This window comes from Podarcis muralis, chromosome 5 (genome assembly GCF_964188315.1).
Source record: "Podarcis muralis chromosome 5, rPodMur119.hap1.1, whole genome shotgun sequence".
NCBI lineage: Eukaryota > Metazoa > Chordata > Lepidosauria > Squamata > Lacertidae > Podarcis > Podarcis muralis.
In genome coordinates this window covers 93,845,095-93,862,652 of record NC_135659.1, presented here as the reverse complement: position 1 = coordinate 93,862,652, position 17,558 = coordinate 93,845,095, and the positions used below count along the sequence as shown (strand labels likewise).

The 17,558-nt window shown below is 46.4% G+C and overlaps 1 protein-coding gene across 1 annotated transcript in view; it reads left to right on the top strand.

Moving 5' to 3' along the window:
- Positions 1-17,558, top strand: part of CHRNA4 (cholinergic receptor nicotinic alpha 4 subunit) — an 80,942-nt gene that overhangs the window by 36,217 nt on the left and 27,167 nt on the right. The window contains exons 3-4 of the mRNA XM_028735436.2: positions 1,775-1,819; positions 4,001-4,110. Of these exons, the coding sequence (XP_028591269.2) occupies positions 1,775-1,819; positions 4,001-4,110 (155 nt within the window). The remainder of the gene's footprint in view (positions 1-1,774; positions 1,820-4,000; positions 4,111-17,558) is intronic.

The window sequence follows — 17,558 nt, the reverse complement described above, 5'->3', positions numbered from 1 at the left end:
TTAATCCATTCCAGACTTTCAAAAACAACCCCTAAAACAGACTTTCAAAAACAACCCCTAAAACAGCAATTTAACATGAATTTTACTATCTAATGAGACCATTGATCCTTAAAATGAAAGCAATAAACAATGTACTGCACTCATACAATCAATCCATCGGTAGATGAACTGGGTTCCACACAGTCACAAAAACAAAACAAAAAGAGCCGCAAAAACTAAAATGCAAAATAAATAGCAAAAACAGACAGATCTCAGCGTAACACTCAAGTGTGGCACTCAAAATCCTCTTAGCATGTTTCTCTCCCTTGCGTCCTGATTTCAAGTGTCTTCAAAGCCCATGATACCTTTGGTAAAGACTCTTCTCCAACTGGAGCGCTCACAGGCCAGTGTTTCCCAGTTGTCGGTGTTTATACTACATTTTTTTAGATTTGCCTTGAGAGAGTCTTTAAATCTCTTTTGTTGACCACCAGCATTACGCTTTCCACTTTTAAGTTCGGGATAGTGTAGTTGCTTTGGAAGACGATAATCAGGCATCTGATCAACATGACCAGTCCAACGAAGTTGATGTTGACTTACTTACTTCTGGGTTTGAAGTGTTTGGGTACCAAGTTGTTTGAGTACCAAGGTACCACTATATTGTCTACACCAATTGGCAGTGACTCTCTAGGGCAGTGGTTCTCAACCTGTGGCTCCCCAGATGTTGTTCCACAGGGCGGGTGCCACTACTGAGAAGGCCCTTTGCCTGGTTCCCTGTAACTTGGTTTCTCACAGTGAGGGAACCGCCAGAAGGCCCTTGGCGCTGGATCTCAGTGTCCGGGTAGAATGATGGGGGTGGAGACGCTCCTTCAGATATACTGGACCAAGGCCATTTAGGGCTTTAAAGGTCAGCACCAACACTTTGAATTGTGCTCGGAAACGTACTGGATGGATGCCAGGCTAAAGTGCTGCCCTCCTGGAGCCTTCAGTGGCTAATAGAATCATAACCCCAATAATGCAAGCTGTTAGAGAAACTGCATGAGATCAGGCCACTGGCGGAGGAAGGGGGTGTGGTGCGTGCGGCATGACCCGGGTGTCACCCTGAGGGGGGGTGACATCTTCACCCCGCCCCCTGGGATGCTCGCCACTCGCCATGGGCGGCTAGCCCCGCCCCCGGGTCCACAGCCTCTGGATCAGGCTTTTAGGCTTGCTTGCTGAGCAGCAGAGAAGCAGATGCATTCTGTTTTACATGAAGCTAAGAGGTTTGGAAACTTCTCATTCTTTTAGGTAAAGGTAAAGGGACCCCCGACCATTAGGTTCAGTCGTGGCCGACTCTGGGGTTGCGGCGCTCATCTCGCTTGGCCAAGGGAGCCGGCGTACAGCTTCCGGGTCATGTGGCCAGCATGACTAAGCCACTTCTGGCGAACCAGAGCAGTGCACGGAAACGCCGTTTACCTTCCCGCTGGAGCGGTACCTATTTATCTACTTGCACTTTGATATGCTTTCGAACTGCTAGGTTGGCAGGAGCAGGGACCGAACAATGGGAGCTCACCCCGTCGCAGGGATTCGAACCGCCAACCTTATGATCGGCAAGTCCTAGGCTCTGTGGTTTAACCTGCAGCGCCACCCTTCTCATTCTTTTAGCTGATGCTTAAATACATTTATTACTGCGATGACTTGCGACTTGCAAAAAACAGTGGACGGCAGCAACGAAAGCTGCTATTTCAGGAGCTGTTTGTGGACAGTGGCTGTTCTTGTTGAAACTCAAGACTTCCCCCCTCTTTCTCCCCCTCTGCAGGATGAAAAAAACCAAATGATGACCACGAACGTGTGGGTGAAACAAGTGAGTTAACCAAGATGTTTTATCCCATATGTCTCAGTCCCCCCCCCCTTACAAATGTCTCACTTTTTGTCTGTCGAGAAAATAGAGGGTATAATCTAGTGGGACGTTTTCAAGGGCAAATACGAATGCAGTTGCACAGCTTCATTTCAATAGTGCTCAGGACCTCAGCACTGGAATGTGTTCATATATTTGCTTTCAACTGGCCAACTGATGTGTTTCTTCAATGAAAAAACAATGTGGAATTAAGAGGGGAAACGAGGCAACCCAAAATGGAAGGGAATGTTGCACCATTGACGAAAGAGCAAAGATTTCAGTTCTAGCTACCAGCTGACATATCTCAGGTGCAAAGTCTATACAAGGGTGACTATGCAATGCAGCTCTCCCAACCAAGCATTGCGTACAAAAATGCATATGCTAGGTTGCATAAAAATTGCATACTAGTGAAAATATATGCACTCAGTGCATTCTGCCTGTGGCACCTTCCTTGCTGAACTTCAGGCACATAGCAATTACTTTCTTATTTCAATAGGCTAATAATAATAATAATAATAATAATAATAATAATAATAATAATAATAATTTTATTATTTATACCCAGCCCATCTGGCTGTTTCCCCTGTCACTCTGGGTGGCTTACAGCATATCTAAAAATATAATTAAAAACATCAAATGTTATAAACATCCCAGTACAGGGCTGCCTTCAGATGTCTTTTAAAAGTTACATGATTCTTGTATCTCCTTGACACCTGAAGGAAGGGCATTCTACAGGGAGGGTGCCATTACCAAGAAGGCCCTCTGCCTGGTTCCCTGTAACTTCGCTTCTCGCAATGAGGGAACCAGCAGAAGACCCTCAGAGCTGGACCTCAGTGTCAGAGCAGAACGATGGGGGTGGAGAGGCTCCTTCAGGTATACTGGGTGAAGGCTGCTTATTGTTTTATGCTCAGCCTGGTTTATTTTTCATGCGCTTTCCTTAGAAATGCTGGTGATTAAGTAGCATATAAATGCAAGTAGATAAATAGGGACCGCTTACTAGCGGGAAGGTAAACGGCGTTTCCGTGTGCTGCGCTGGCTCGCCAGATGCAGCTTGTCACGCTGGCCACGTGACCCGGAAGTGTCTCCGGACAGCGCTGGCCCCCGGCCTCTTGAGTGAGATGAGCGCACAACCCTAGAGTCTGTCAAGACTGGCCCGTACGGGTAGGGGTACCTTTACCTTTTTAAATGCCTTAAATGAATAACATAACATATGAAATACATTAGGGGAAATTGCTTTTGCAAAAAAAAGTGAAATAGGCAAAAATGCATACAAATGTGTATATCAGGTAGAATTCCTGCTGGAAAATGCTGATGAGTTTTCAGGAGGACCTTTTTAAAAAGAAATTGCAAACTGGTCTGGAAATGTGGAGAACTAAATGCAAGATTGGAGAAATGAGAAGCCAAGCAAAAGGAGAATTTGGCATGCTCACACAAGCCCTAGTTAACACCCACCCTGACTCTAAAAAGGGGCCTTGTTGACCTGGAAATCTTGCACCCCCTTCCTCCCAGCCCCTTCCTCCTGCTGTTTGCCCCATGTTTGATGGCCACTGTACAGCAATGCCAGAGCAGTAAGGTAAAAGTAAAGGACCCCTGGATGGTTAACTCTAGTCAAAGGTTTCTATAGGGTTGCAGCACTCAGGCGCAACGGGACACCGTGACGGAAACCAGAGTTCAGGGAAACGCCGTTTACCTTTCTGCCAGAGCGGTACCTATTTATCTACTTGCACTGGTGTGCTTTTGAACTGTTAGGTTGGCAGGAGCTGGGACGGAGCAACGGGAGCTCACCCCGTCGCAGGGATTCGAACTGCCGACCTTCCGATTGGCAAGCCCAAGAGGCTCAGTGGTTTAGACCACAGAGGCTGGCACTGTTTGTTCAAGGCGGGTTTCATTTGAAGTCTCTCAGAACCCTCCCTTTCACACAGAATGGGGTTTGTCTCCCTGGGAAATGGGGCTGGAACAGAGCTGGCTGCAGTTGGGATCCTGTTACACAAATTAGCATGCAGTGTTTCATACCCACGCTTAATACTGCAAATTGCCGGACGGTAATTCATTTTCTCAAGATGCTAATTAGTTCCATTTTCACTTTTTAGTCCAATTAACTATGCCAGTTTTTTAATATATATATAAGACTTTTGTTTGGGTTTGCAGGAGTGGCACGATTATAAGCTACGCTGGGATCCCGAAGACTACGAAAACGTGACTTCCATACGAATTCCCTCTGAGCTCATTTGGAGGCCGGACATTGTTCTCTACAACAAGTAAGGTGCCATTGCTTTGGAAAAGTGGCTTTAAAAGCTTTCCAGAAACCCAATGTCTCATCGGAAGCATTTTGGGGGGTTTTTTTGACGAGAGAAGGGTTGATCAATGTTAAAAGCAGCTCATCTGTGAGGCCATCTTCCCTCAGAAGGGCCTGTTGGATATAGTCTGGTTGGGCTCTCAGTCAGAGGTGCTGGCTTGGGAACATTGGGGAATGCTCAGCACTGGGGCCCACCTGTGACATCATGTGTACGATGCGCAACATTGGAAGGAGGCCAAGATTCAAGTCCAGCGCACCGAGCCTGTCGGTGGACCAGGGAAGCCTCTTGTCTGTAAACTATAAGTCCCATGTTCCCAATCTCCCTACAATGTTGTTTAAATCTGAGGAAATGGAGGTGGTTATATGGATGTGTGGGTGGGTGGGGAGTAATAGATTTGGATGTGGTGGAGACTGGATAAAGCCGCCCCCTTCCCGTCAGAGTTGCCGTGAGATGTAAGGTTTAACAAATTTAAAAAAGCTGCATTCCCCACTTTTTGTTCATAGATCACCTGCCTCTTAAAAGGACCCAAACCACTATAGCCAATGCATAAATATTAAATCCCAAATATCTGTTCAAAAACAGCCACTTTGGAATTAAAGCATGCCAAAACGAGAACAAATCATTTCTTTTTAAATCGGCCATCTCTTGCTAAAGATTTACTTCTGATAGCCTCTGCAGGGTCTGTGTAATTAATAATCCATGAGTACATGAGAATACCTTATGCTAAATGAAACAGCAGCATTTTAATATTATATGATTTGTTTCCTGGATCAGAGCCAAAGAAAGGGAAGTATTTGTTTCTGTAATCTTCGTACGTATCGAAATATTGCCTTTCAATGCCATGGAGCTTCAGTCTAAACAGGAGTTGGGACCAGAGGATTTGTTTCGGATTTAGCATTACGATTCCGGTCAGTGTGGAATCAGTAGCTCATTATAGCAGAACAAACGTTTATTTAGATACTATGAATCTGGGACAAAACATTGCAGGGAAAATGCACAGCAGACTTGAGCTTAATGTAACTAACCTTGCAGTCCTATGCATCAGGGGTTGGGAGCTTGAGGTCAAATCTGGGTCTATCTGACCACTGGGATGCTCCTCAGGCCACACCCCCTCCTTAGCCACACCCCTTATTGGCCCTCTTTCATGCCCTCCTTGAGAGATTTTGGCTGGCTGGAAAGCATCCTCCAACAATCATCATGGATGGAGGACAGAGGGTGTCGTTCGCATGTCGAAACTAGACTTTGGTACAAACGTAAAATGTAGATTGTTTTGCTCTGCAAAAAAGGAGCAAATTCCTTGGCTGCCTCAGATCCAGGTTTGGGGCAAGTACTCTTGGGTGAGAGATCATAGACTGTAAGTCCTTTAAAAGATCCCCTTCTAAGTTCCTTTCAGGGGACACGGGTGGCGCTGTGGGTTAAACCACAGAGCCTAGGACTTGCTTATCAGAAAGTCGGCAGTTCGAATCCCCGTGACAGGGTGAGCTCCCGTTGCTCGGTCCCAGCTCCTGCCAACCTAGCAGTTCAAAAGCATGTCAAAGTACAAGTAGATAAATAGGTACCACTCTGGCGGGAAGGTAAACAGTGTTTCCATGTGCTGCTCTGGTTTGCCAGAAGTGGCTTAGTCATGCTGGCCACATGACTTGGAAGCTGTACGCCGGCTCCCTCGGCCAATAAAGCCAGATGAGCGCCGCAACCCCAGAGTTGGCCACGACTGGACCTAATGGTCAGGGGTCCCTTTACCTTTACCTTTAAGTTCCTTTCAAAGTTCCCCTCTACCCTTAGCATAGAAAGAATTCACACATCTGTTAAGTTTAAATAATTTACTTACAAATTATTCAAAGGTCACGTGCATGTGCTTTTCTATTAAGAAAACACAGGCAGTAAAACTTAGGTTCCAGAGTGGTAGATGTTTCTAAAATATTTGTATATAAACACAAAGATGGCTTGCTTAAGCCACATGGTCTTGGCTTGGAGCAACCAGCCCAGACTTCCTTCCTGGTAGGGTTCAAATGCTGGAATGGAAAGAACAAAGGCTTGATAACCCTTTTTCCCAAGTGAGGAGGAGTGACCTAGATAAGCCTGGCAGGAGAGCTTTCTCTATGGTCTTAACCCCTTCATGCCTTAATTAGATTTATGCATGTTGGTTATACAAGGCTGGTTACCCCATAGTCAGTTTGGAAAATATATTTAAAAATTCGCTGTAGGGAACCAGTGAATGCCTATCACTTTATGGGAGATATAGGCATAATCCACAAAGAATTTCAAAGGAAACACAGAAGCACATTATACCTAAATGAATCTTGAGGAAAGGAAAATATAAGGAGGAGTTCATGTGGCACAGTGGGGTGAGGATAATGATGAAATGATTACATGGGGAAATAAAGTGTAAGGTCTTCTATTAAAGCATCAGTTAAAGTAGCTATTACATGCAATGATTAAAGCATGCAAGATTGAAATTGACTGCAATTTAACCATAGCTAAACCTCCCATTAGTCCACCTAAACTCCACTAACCTTATAGTTAAAGTCTTACTCCATTACCAGCTGTATAGTATTTTGACCTCAAAAAGTTAAGGAAACATGACTTGTAGGTTTCTATTCTGAACAGAAGAGAGGTTCAGGTGAATTCAGGTGAAGGTTAGTAGAAATGAACTTGCTGGTGGGTTCTCCCCGCCCTTTTCCCACATAACAAAAGTTTTGGTTCTGTATTGGGAAATGACAGGTCATGGGGCAGAAAGTTCATCATACCTCTGGTCTTGACTGTCTAGAAGTACCACCTCTTTGTCTTGGGATGACTGTCATGTTCCTAGGGTCTCACTAGGGCCCCCTCAGACCAAGAGACCCTAAAAGCATCCAACTTCATATCTTCTTCACATTGTGGTCCATTGGGGCATGAGGCAGCCTGGGCCTAGTCACCATGGAAGAAGAAGAAGAGTTTGGATTTGATATCCCGCTTTATCACCACCTGAAGGAGTCTCAAAGCGGCTAACATTCTCCTTTCCCTTCCTCCCCCACAACAAACACTCTGTGAGATGAGTGGGGCTGAGAGACTTCAAAGAAGTGTGACTTCTTTGAAGTCTCTCAGCTGCATGTGGAGGAGCGGGAAAACAAACCTGGTTCACCAGATTACGAGTCTACCACTCTTAACCACTACACCACACTGGCTCTTGAAGACAGTTTATCCATTTTCCCTCCTCCTGCTGTTTCAGAATCCAGTGGTCCAGGATGAGAAAAATCTCTGCCTTCCTTTGCAACAGGAAGCAGACTGAGGAAAATCTCTGCCTTCCTTTGCAACAGGAAGCAGACTGTTCCTGAGCCACCGTTGTCAACCCAACGATAGTTTCCATTCCATAGTTTAGCTAAAGCAGGCTCTGAGTGTTTTGCTCCTCTGTGCTTTCACACAGAAACGTCCGCAGTGATTTCAGCTTAGTTATTTACATTTGTTTTGTAGTTTTATTTTAAATGGTTAGCTACCTCGGCTACAATCTCTGTGAAAAGGCGAGAGATCAGTGCAAATGCAAAATCTGCCCTCCTTTCCGATTGCTGTTCAAGGGATGATGTGTGGAAAACCATTGCAAAACCATGTCTTAGAGCTGGTCTCATAATATCCACAGCTTAGCTGGAAAGGAAGGTGTTCTCTTTGTTTGCACATTTGATATTTCAGATTTCCTTCTTAAATGGATATTTTTGTACGTGGTTTGATGTGGGCTGCCTGCTCTAAGATCCAGGGTGAAGCACGTCAGAAATGTCAAGGGCAAGCTATGGGAGGCCTGTGAACAGTTTCCTGACTTTTAAAACTGAAATGCATCTGTGGGGAATAAGTAGAGATGGGGGCGGGGGCTGAAAATGTGTGCGGAGCAGCAGTAAGGGTGCTTAACTCTTTCTCTGCAGACTGTTTTTTAATTACTGCTGTGCCCAAACCTCTAATTTCTCAAACGTTTCCTTTCTCCTACGAAAGAGGCTTCCATTCTTCTGCCTCTTTCTGGGGGCATGTTAGAATTTCACTGGCTATGTGGTCTTGAGCTCACCTTATCATTGCAAGGTGATGGTTGTGGTTGGTATTTGTGTGTTTTCTTTCCATTCAACTTCCCCCCAGTTCTTTGCAGTCTCCCTGGCTGCTTGAGATTCTAGATCTGGAAAATGCCACACAGAAAGACTCACCCCACAATAACTTCACCACTGGGTTTTAATTGAAGCACTAGAAGCTAAGGAGTCTCGCAAGTGCAGGCATAGGCAAACTCAGCCCTCCAGATGTCTTGAGACTACAGTTCCCATCATCCCTGACCACTGGTCCTGTTAGCAAGGGATGATGGGAGTTGTAGTCCCAAAACATCTGGAGGGCAGAGTTTGTCTATGCCTGCACTAGTGAGTGCCTGAGATTGGTGTGGCTGCTGCTTTTGTTTTTAAGGAAAGTCCTCTGTTTTGCCTTAAAATCAAGCCTCCGACACAGGGTGGTTTTTTAAAACAACAACTAAACAGCAGCATCTACTTTAAAAACAACAACAACCAACAGCTGTCGGACACACAATAGGCAGCTCTCAGACCTTCCCATGCTTACAGGAAAGCCCAGCTGAGGGTGTCACAGGGTTTTCAAGAAGCGTGGGCACCCAGGAAGGCTGCAGGGTGTGGACTACTGAAGGGGTTATTTGTAGAATGAAACAAAGGACACACCTAACAACCTACTGGCCACATTGAAACCACCCTGAGACCTGCGGGTATAGGGCAGTATATGAATAATACTAATACTAATACTAATACTACTACTAATAATAATAATAATAATAATAATAATAATAGAAAGTAAAGTAAGAACCGATGGAGGCTGATCTATAAGGGCAAACAGGGTACTGCGCCACCCACCTTAGTCTGCCCTTAGCTGACCCCCACCTGCCTGGCATCTTAATTGCAACCAATCAGGGAGTTGCTCTGCCTGCTATAGACTCTGGCTCCACTTTTTACTTGTTTCCTTTCCTTCCATCCTCTCCTTCCCAATGGACACCAGCCACTACTGGTAAGCACTACAAAAGCCTTACATCTCACCCATGAGAACCTCCTCCTCCTCCTCCTCCTCCTCCTTCTTCTTCTTCCCTTTCAAATGCAATCTCTTTGCCCATAGATTGCTTAAGTTTGGTCGGCCGGCGGATGGAGTTGGGGGAAATGGAAGAAACAATTCAAAACAGTTTTATCTGATCACAACTGTGCTGGTCCCGGGGAGAGGTTACCGTGAGGCGTGGTCAGAGTCCGGTCCTGGGTCAAGGGTCTGGAGACTGTCCACCAAGGGTGAAGCGGGGTCCAAAGCAAGGAGCCGGGTGTGGTCGGGAACTCTGGAAGAACAGGTCTGGGTGCTGGCAGAAACAGGTTTCCAGCGACGTTGCTCCTGCAACCTGGGACTGGGCTGACTGGCCTTTATTTCCTCTGAGGCCAGGGGCAGTCCCGGCCCACAGGTGACCCACCTCTCCTGGCCTTAAGGCGAGTACTCCTCCTCAGAGAACTTAGTTCCCTCCGCCTCTCTGCCCTGAGCCTCTGCAGCTCAGGAGAGGCTGGAGGGTTATTGGACCCAGGGGCAGCTTCACCTTCCTCTGACAGGGCTGGGAGGGGCGAACCTGCAGGCAATGGGCCCTCAATGATCTCCGGAGCCAGAGTGGTGAGCCAGAGGATCCGGCACAGGTGCAGGCCCTTCAGATTCAAGCCCCTGCCCCGGCTCAGCCGGCCCTGGAGGCGGGGACTCCTGTGCAGGCTGGGACTCCTCAGGTTCAGCTTCTGAATCAGACTCCCAGGCCATCACAACAACCATACTCCCTCCCCCAACTTCTTTTCCACCTGTGGAGAAAGATACCGGATTCCTATGTATTTCCTCTTGTGAGGAAAAGGGTGGTTCAAGGACGTCAGCTTCGGGTGGACAACTGCTCCACAGGGAACCCTTTCCGCTGTGGCTGTTCTGATGAAATTTGCATCTGTGTGCACGAACATCTCAGAAGTTTGGTAAAACCACAGTCTGTCAGGAGATGGAGTCAGGTGTAGGTCAGCCAGAAAACCATAAAGCACCTAATAATAATAATAATAATAATAATAATAATAATAATAATAATAATATATTATTTCCCCAGCCACTCTGAGCGGCTTCCAACCGAATATTAAAAACAATACAGCGTCAGACATTAAAAACTTCCCTAAACAGGGTTGCCTTCAGTTGTCTTTTAAAAGTAAAATAGTTGCTTATTGCCTTGACATCTGCTGGGAGGGCATTCCACAGGGCGGGTGCCACTACTGAGAAGGCCCTCTGCCTGGTTCCCTGTAACCTCACTTCTTGCAGTGAGGGAACCGCTTCCCAGTATGAAGGTCCTTGCCTTCCCACATCTCTCTAAAGCTCTACGCCAGTTCCGTTCCCATCAGCCTAAGGTTCCTTCGTCTTGCCTCTCATTGCTCCGCCCTCTTCATTTCTCTTCATGTTCTTGGAGACGGGGGATAGGGGTGGAGCTGGTCTCAAGAGGGTGGGGAGACTCCCTAGATTCTTAAGCAGCCTGCCTCATCTCTGTCTCCTGACCCCGCTCGTCCTCTCTTGCCTCTGGTTCTAGACTGCTGTCTGTCATAGCCTCTTCCTGCTCACTAAACCCTGTTGCCTCTCCAGCTCCCAACACCTCCTCCTCCCAGTCTCCTCCCCCTTCTCCCTCTGACCACTCATCATCGTCCCACCACCAATCCCCTGCCTCTGAGCCTTCTTCCCCGGGGGTTCCCTCAGGGATTCCCCAGCTGCTGCCTCCCACCACACCTCTTCACCCAGTCACAACAGCAACAACAGGGCCTTCTGGGTCACATCTAGTTTGGCCGTAACTATAAAGAAAACATAACAACACAACTCGAAGCCTTTCGTGTTTCTTTCGCCGGGGAGAAATAAAGACGAGGGGAAGTGAAACTGAGATTTGAGATTTGTATCTTCCAGGGACGCATCCCCATAGTTGTTCAGTTATCTTCTCATCTTGGCTCATTATTGTCAAAAGCTTCTACCGTCGTTCTCAAGAGGACCAAATTAAATCAGTAACTGGCGAGGCTTGTTCCAGGGAGTATATATACTTGTCAAGATTCATGAAGAATCTAAAGCCAAATTAATATCCTAAGGGGGAATTAGTATGCGGTAGGATTTCTCTTCGGCAAGCTCTGTTAGATTAGTTCGAAGGCTCAGTGAATAGCAGCACACACAAACCCTGCCATAGACCTTGGCAAAGGCCTGTGCCAATGGAGGGCTATGCCAGTGAGGCTTCCGTCATTGCATCTTTATTAGTGATCCATGCGACGGTCACCTCCAGGCTTGACTACTGTAATTTGCTCTACGCGGGGCTGCCCTTGAAGCTGACCCAGAAACTCCAGCGGGTGCAGAATGCTGCAGCGAGGCTCCTCACGGGGTCTCTGCCATGGGAGCATATTCACCCAGTGCTTTTCCAGCTGCACTGGCTCCCGGTGGAGTACAGAGTCAGATTTAAGGTGCTGCTTTTGACCTTTAATGGCCTAGGACCCTCGTATCTACGGGACCGCCTCTCCTGGTATGCCCCACGGAGAGCCTCAAGGTCAATAAATAGCAACACCCTAGTGGTCCCGGGCCCTAAGGAAGTTAGATTAGCCTCAACGAGAGCCAGGGCCTTTTCAACTCTGGCTCCAGCCTGGTGGAACGCTCTGCCTCATGAGACCAGGGCCCTGCAGGATCTGATTTCTTTCCGCAGGGCCTGTAAGACAGAGTTGTTCCGCCTAGCCTTTGGCTTGGAGCCAATTTGATTCCCTCCCCCTCTTTCTTTTTTCTTTTTCCTTTCTCCTCCTGTGATGAGGCTGCATTTTAATATTTTAATGTTTCAATATTTTAATATTGTATTTTATTTTTTAATAATAAATTTTTATTGATTTTCCAAACACATAATAAAAACAAACAATACACAAAACAAAAACATACAGACATATAAACATGTATAATTTCATAATCTTATTTTCATACACCTTACTTCCCGGACTTCCCCATACCTCCCCTTTTCTGCATCCTTGTTTTACATTTCTTCAGCAACTCCTCCAATTAATTAATTATTTAAATCACTTTCATTAGATTCTTTTTTCTTTAACTTATTGATTACAGCTGCAATTCTCTATTTCTTAGTTCCTTAACATCTTAACACTCCTCAATTTTACAGCAATTTTTAAGATATATTTTAAATTTCTTCCAGTCTTCTTCCACTGTCTCTTTCCCCTGGTCCCGGATTCTGCCGGTCATCTCTGCCAGTCCCATATAGTCAATCACCTTCATCTGCCATTCTTCCAGAGTGGGTAGTTCTTGTGTCTTCCAATACTTTGCCAGAAGAATTCTTGCTGCTGTAGTGGCATACATAAAAAACGTCATATCCTTCCTTCCACAGACGCTGCTGTGGGCAGGAGTGTGTGCCCACGCATGCACTAACACTATTTCCGGCACTCCTTCCAGTGCAGAGGAGGCGTGCACATCTTCCCATTGCTCTTTCCCCTCCTTCTCTTTGCGTGGCGAGTTCCCGCCTCCCCCTGGTGGAAATAAAGACACATGACACAGATATTTTAGGTTAATGGGCTAAAATTGGCCACAACTTTATTGGTTACAGGTAATGAGTGGTATTGGTTTGGCATTGGTCCTAATAACTATCTGGCTTCAGCCTGTCTGCTTGAAGTCCGGGAAGGGTTAACCACCAGTAGGGGGAGTCCTGCTGATGCACATCAACTAGGAACTCCCCCGGGGTCACCGATTGGGGGCGTGCCTTAGGCCCTCACCTCCTTAGGCTTCAGACAGGGCCACGCCCCCCGGAATCCTTTACCAGACTACCCTTCAATATGTGGGGCAGGTGATGGCGCTTCCTCCCCCCTTCCATTTACATAACAATACCAATGCCAATGCCTAACCGCCAATACCAAGGAAGCTGTGAGGATTTGCTATGAGGTAGGCGAAAACCAAGTGGCTGGTGCCAATTTGCCAAGTGGAAAAAATTCCTACCAGGCCCCTTAATGGCGACCAGCCAAGGTCCATAGTAAGGTCAAAGATGAAAATCTTAAAGGGTGGGAGGGTGGGAAACTGGAGCAGCTGAAAGCAGAAAAGAGGGATATCCCCAGCCGCCCCTGCATTAAATGGAGCAGGCCACGCCCCCCAGGCCAGCTGATTGGCTGGCCAGGGGATGACACAATCGGGGATTCCCTCAATCGCGTGGAGGCTGAGAGCCAGCCCCCGCGAGCATGGTGGAAGGGTGAAGCCCACAACCCCACCTCCTTTCTACTTCGGAAGTGGTTTTCTCTTGCCCATTGCAGGCTGCTTGTGGGCATCTGGTTGGTCATTGGATGAGATGGGCTACTGGCATAGTCCAGTAAGGCTGTTTTTCTATAATAGCAGTGCAATGCATATTCACTGAACACTGTTAGAAGCTCATTCTGGGAAAAGGAATACACTTCTGGTCAGTTCTTCCCTTGTCCTCTCTTCCACCTGCTGGCCCTGCCCTGTGCCAAAACTCTGATCTCAGTTACAAAAAGGGCCACCTTTGCCCTGTGCTCTTTTTGCCCCTTCCGTCTCTTCTCCCGCCAACTCTTTCTCCATCTAGAACACCCTCTGCCTCAGCCGAAATTGCTCATTGCTGTCAACAGGGAGGGAGCGTTTTTTGCTTTATGAAACAGCAGCCAAACCATTCCTTACAGACAACTGCAGAGTCAGCAGGCAAAAGTCATTGTGTTTTGGTTTATTAAGACAATTCCATTTGTAGGAACGGCTGGGGGGACTTGGCAGGCATTTACACTGAGGTATTTACTGCAGATTAACAATGCACTGCCAAGAAATCTCAGTGAAGCAGGACGCGGAGGAGGAACCGGTCCAAGGCAGGATCCATTTGGTAAAGAGCCATAGCTGAGTGGAAGATATCCCTGCACTCAGAAGGTCTTGAGTTCAGGCTCTGGCACCTTTAATTGGGTGGCTCCTTACACATAATCATTATCATAGAAAAGAGGACACTGATCTGCATAACATTTGCACAGGCTTGTATAAATACACACTTAGAAACAAATGGTGCTATTTCTAGAGCCAACAGAAACCTTTTGCAGGCTACCAGACCTGGAGTGTCATAGACTCTATCTCCCTAGAGTGGTGAGCTGGACAGCTGACTGGTCGGCTAGAAATCCCTCCTTTTATTCCGCTACCTTTGTGGCTTCTGCAAGGCTTGAGGTCTTGCAGGGAGCTTGCCTGAAGGATCACCATGTAAACATGCAGGACTGAGCTAATAAACACAACCCATTGCCCTTGTAGTGCAATGGTTAGTGTGCGGGACTAAGACCTGGGAGATCAAGGTTCAAATCCCCACTCAGCCACGAAGCTCCCTGAGTGAGCTTGGACCAGTCACCATCTCTCAAGCAAACCTCCCTCACAGGGTTATTGTTAAGGTGAAATGGGGAGATGAAGAACCGCCTACACTACCTTGAGCTCTTTGGGACACACATTGAATAATAATTAGAGCCAATGCACTGAGCTTAATAGAATACTGGACAGACCAGAGGGATCAGGGTTCAAATTTGTTTGCTGCAGTGCAGTCCTGTAGAAGTCTGCTCAGAAAAGCAAGCCCAGCTGATTTTAGTGGGAGTGAATCAAGGATTGCAGATCACAAGTCTATTTCTTTGACTGTCACCTGACAATATAGTTGCATGGTACAATCCATGGGGAAGTTCTCCTGCTAAAATGCCTCGCAGGGTCGACACGAGCGCAGAAATATCACTTCGCTAATGTGCTCTTCCTGCATGCATACAAACCGAAGCAGAACTAGGTTAGTCAAATACAGCTTTCCCCCATCATCTAGCCCCTGGCTAAACATTAAAGAGGCACAACTGTTAACATTCGAATTGCAATATCCTCCAATTAAAGAAACCCTTTGTTCAGCAAATATTGAGTACAGAGGAAATTAGAGCTACACATTAATGAGTTTAGTGGGGGGAAGCATTCCCAACTTAAAGCTGAGGAACAGATTTGAGGCCACTCTCGAGGGGACCCGAAAACTCCAAGGCTGAGATAATACAACAATGCAAAGAGTCTGCTCTTGCAATAGCTATAGATCCAGCAAGAGCACTTTCCCCTCTCAAGGGTGCCATACAGCCTGTCACTCTCATGAGGTGCAGAAGCACCCATGAGCATAAAGGATGGCAACACGGGATGCTCTGGTGGGACATGGCAGTGTATAGATCAAAAAGCCACAGTTCTATAACATCACAGATAATGCAATGTAATGGGAACATTAGAAAGCAGGGCATAAGGACCAGGAAAGATGTTGGCATCTGTCTGTCCCAAAGACAATGGAGTGCACAGACCCTTCAAGTGTCCCTATTTTCCAGGGACAGTCCTGGATTTACAGGAGCCAACCCAGTTTCTGATTTGATCCTGGAATTCCCCGCTTTTCCTTAGGGTGTCCCTATTTTCATCAGAGAAATGCTGGAGGGTATGGAGTTACGTGACCCTTGAGCCAAGGAGATAATTAACTCTACAACCTTTAGAAGACATCTGTATAGCCCTGTATAGTAGGGATCGGCAACCTAAGGCTGTCCTATTTTTTAAGTGCTATACAGTGGTACCTTGGGTTACAAACCTGCTTCAGGTTACAGACTCCGCTAACCTGGAAGTAGTACCTCGGGTTAAGAACTTTGCTTCAGGATGAGAACAGAAATTGCTGAGTGGTAGTGTAGCAGCAGCAGGAGGCCCCATTAGCTCAGGTTAAGAACAGTTTCAGGTTAAGAGCAGACCTCCAGAACAAACTAAGTTCTTAACCCAAGGTACCACTGTACTTAATTGCACACACACAAGGATATCAAGAGAAATCCACACTGAAGCGCTGAGAGATTGCACACTGGCACGGAAATGTGGAGAATTGAACTTAAGAATGGAAAAAGGGGAACCTGGGAGAAACTGAAAATGATGGATTCACCCATCTGTACTGAGTCAGGATTTGAATCTGGGTCTTCCTAGTCCAACCACAGGCCCACACTTGCTCTTTTCTTCCTTCATCTTTCAGTGTGACTGGTTGCCTGTCAAACGTCTCATTTCCCCCTCTCCCCCTTCCTTCTCTTTCGCTTGCACATTCTGTCTTGCTGCTACAAACCATGGAGGTGCAGAGGGTTGTTTTCCACTCCTGGTGGAAATCCAGAAGCACATTGGAGATCGCTTTTGACAACACCACCTCTAATGCTGGCTTCTGTGTACTGGTCTGATATTAATAGCAGAAAAAGACAGCTGGGGAGCATGCAAGGGAGGCAATGACCTGCTTTAGGAATTCCTTTATCCTCCTGTGGTGAGACACTAGGAAGCAATTATGTAAAGTTCTCTGGAACAGTCATTTTTCATTTGGATCATGAAAAGTGAAAGCTCCCTTCGTCCCCCTGTTTCCCCTCTCCCACTCCTGCTCACATTGTGCTCTTCACAGTTCCATGCTTTCCCCACATGTAAAAAAATTAAATTAGATTAAAGCAAGGAAACCTTGTAATAATGGCTTCCAGTATTAGAAAATTGGAGCAACGCGGTTTGCCGCAACTGCCACTTTCTTCCATTCATTTGCTTCCCTCCACCTCCATCTCCTCCCTGAACCTCTGACATGGAAAATATGATCACAGAATCATAAAGCTGGGGTGACCTCAAAGGTCATCGAGTCCAACCCCGTGTTGACGTGGCAGGGATATTTCGAGCGGCTAATTCTGTCCCATTTCAGTCTCACGGGCAAATGATAGGTCTGTTTCATCCCATTGCATGCCATTTCATTGTACACATTGCGCACATGCTTTTGATATAAGCCATGCCCTTCTTACATTAATGCGTCCTTTGCTTATATGAAATACCCATTTTTTGGTGCATGCTTTTTGCACATGGAAAATGCACACCAAATCTCGAGAAAAATGTAATCCATCTGGGAGTTGTTGCAATCAGTTCTACAAGTGAGTTTGGGAGCACTGCAGCAGCATAGCTGTCAACGTTTCCCTTTTTTAAAGATAAATTCCCTTATTCCGAATAGGATTCCTTGCAAGAAAAGGGTAAAAGTTGACAACTATGTGCAGCAGGTCTCCTGCAAAAAGCAGGCTGACTGTATCCCTCACCCATGCTGCTAGCAACTGCAGGAAATCTGGCACTACAATGTTCTTGATAGATGTTTTAATTCCTTCTCTCCTTATTTTTGTGTGCTGCGGGTTGAACATGGTGTCTCCTGCAAATTCCTTTATGAAATACCTGGTCCACCCTTCTCAGACGAGTGTGTGGATGGGGAATTAGATAACCACCAAACTTTGTACTTCTTAGAATCATAGAACTGTAGAACTGGAAGGTACCACAAGGGTCATTTAGTCCAACCCCCTGCAATGCAGGAATATTTTGCCCAACATGAATATTTATACCACACTTTAAGA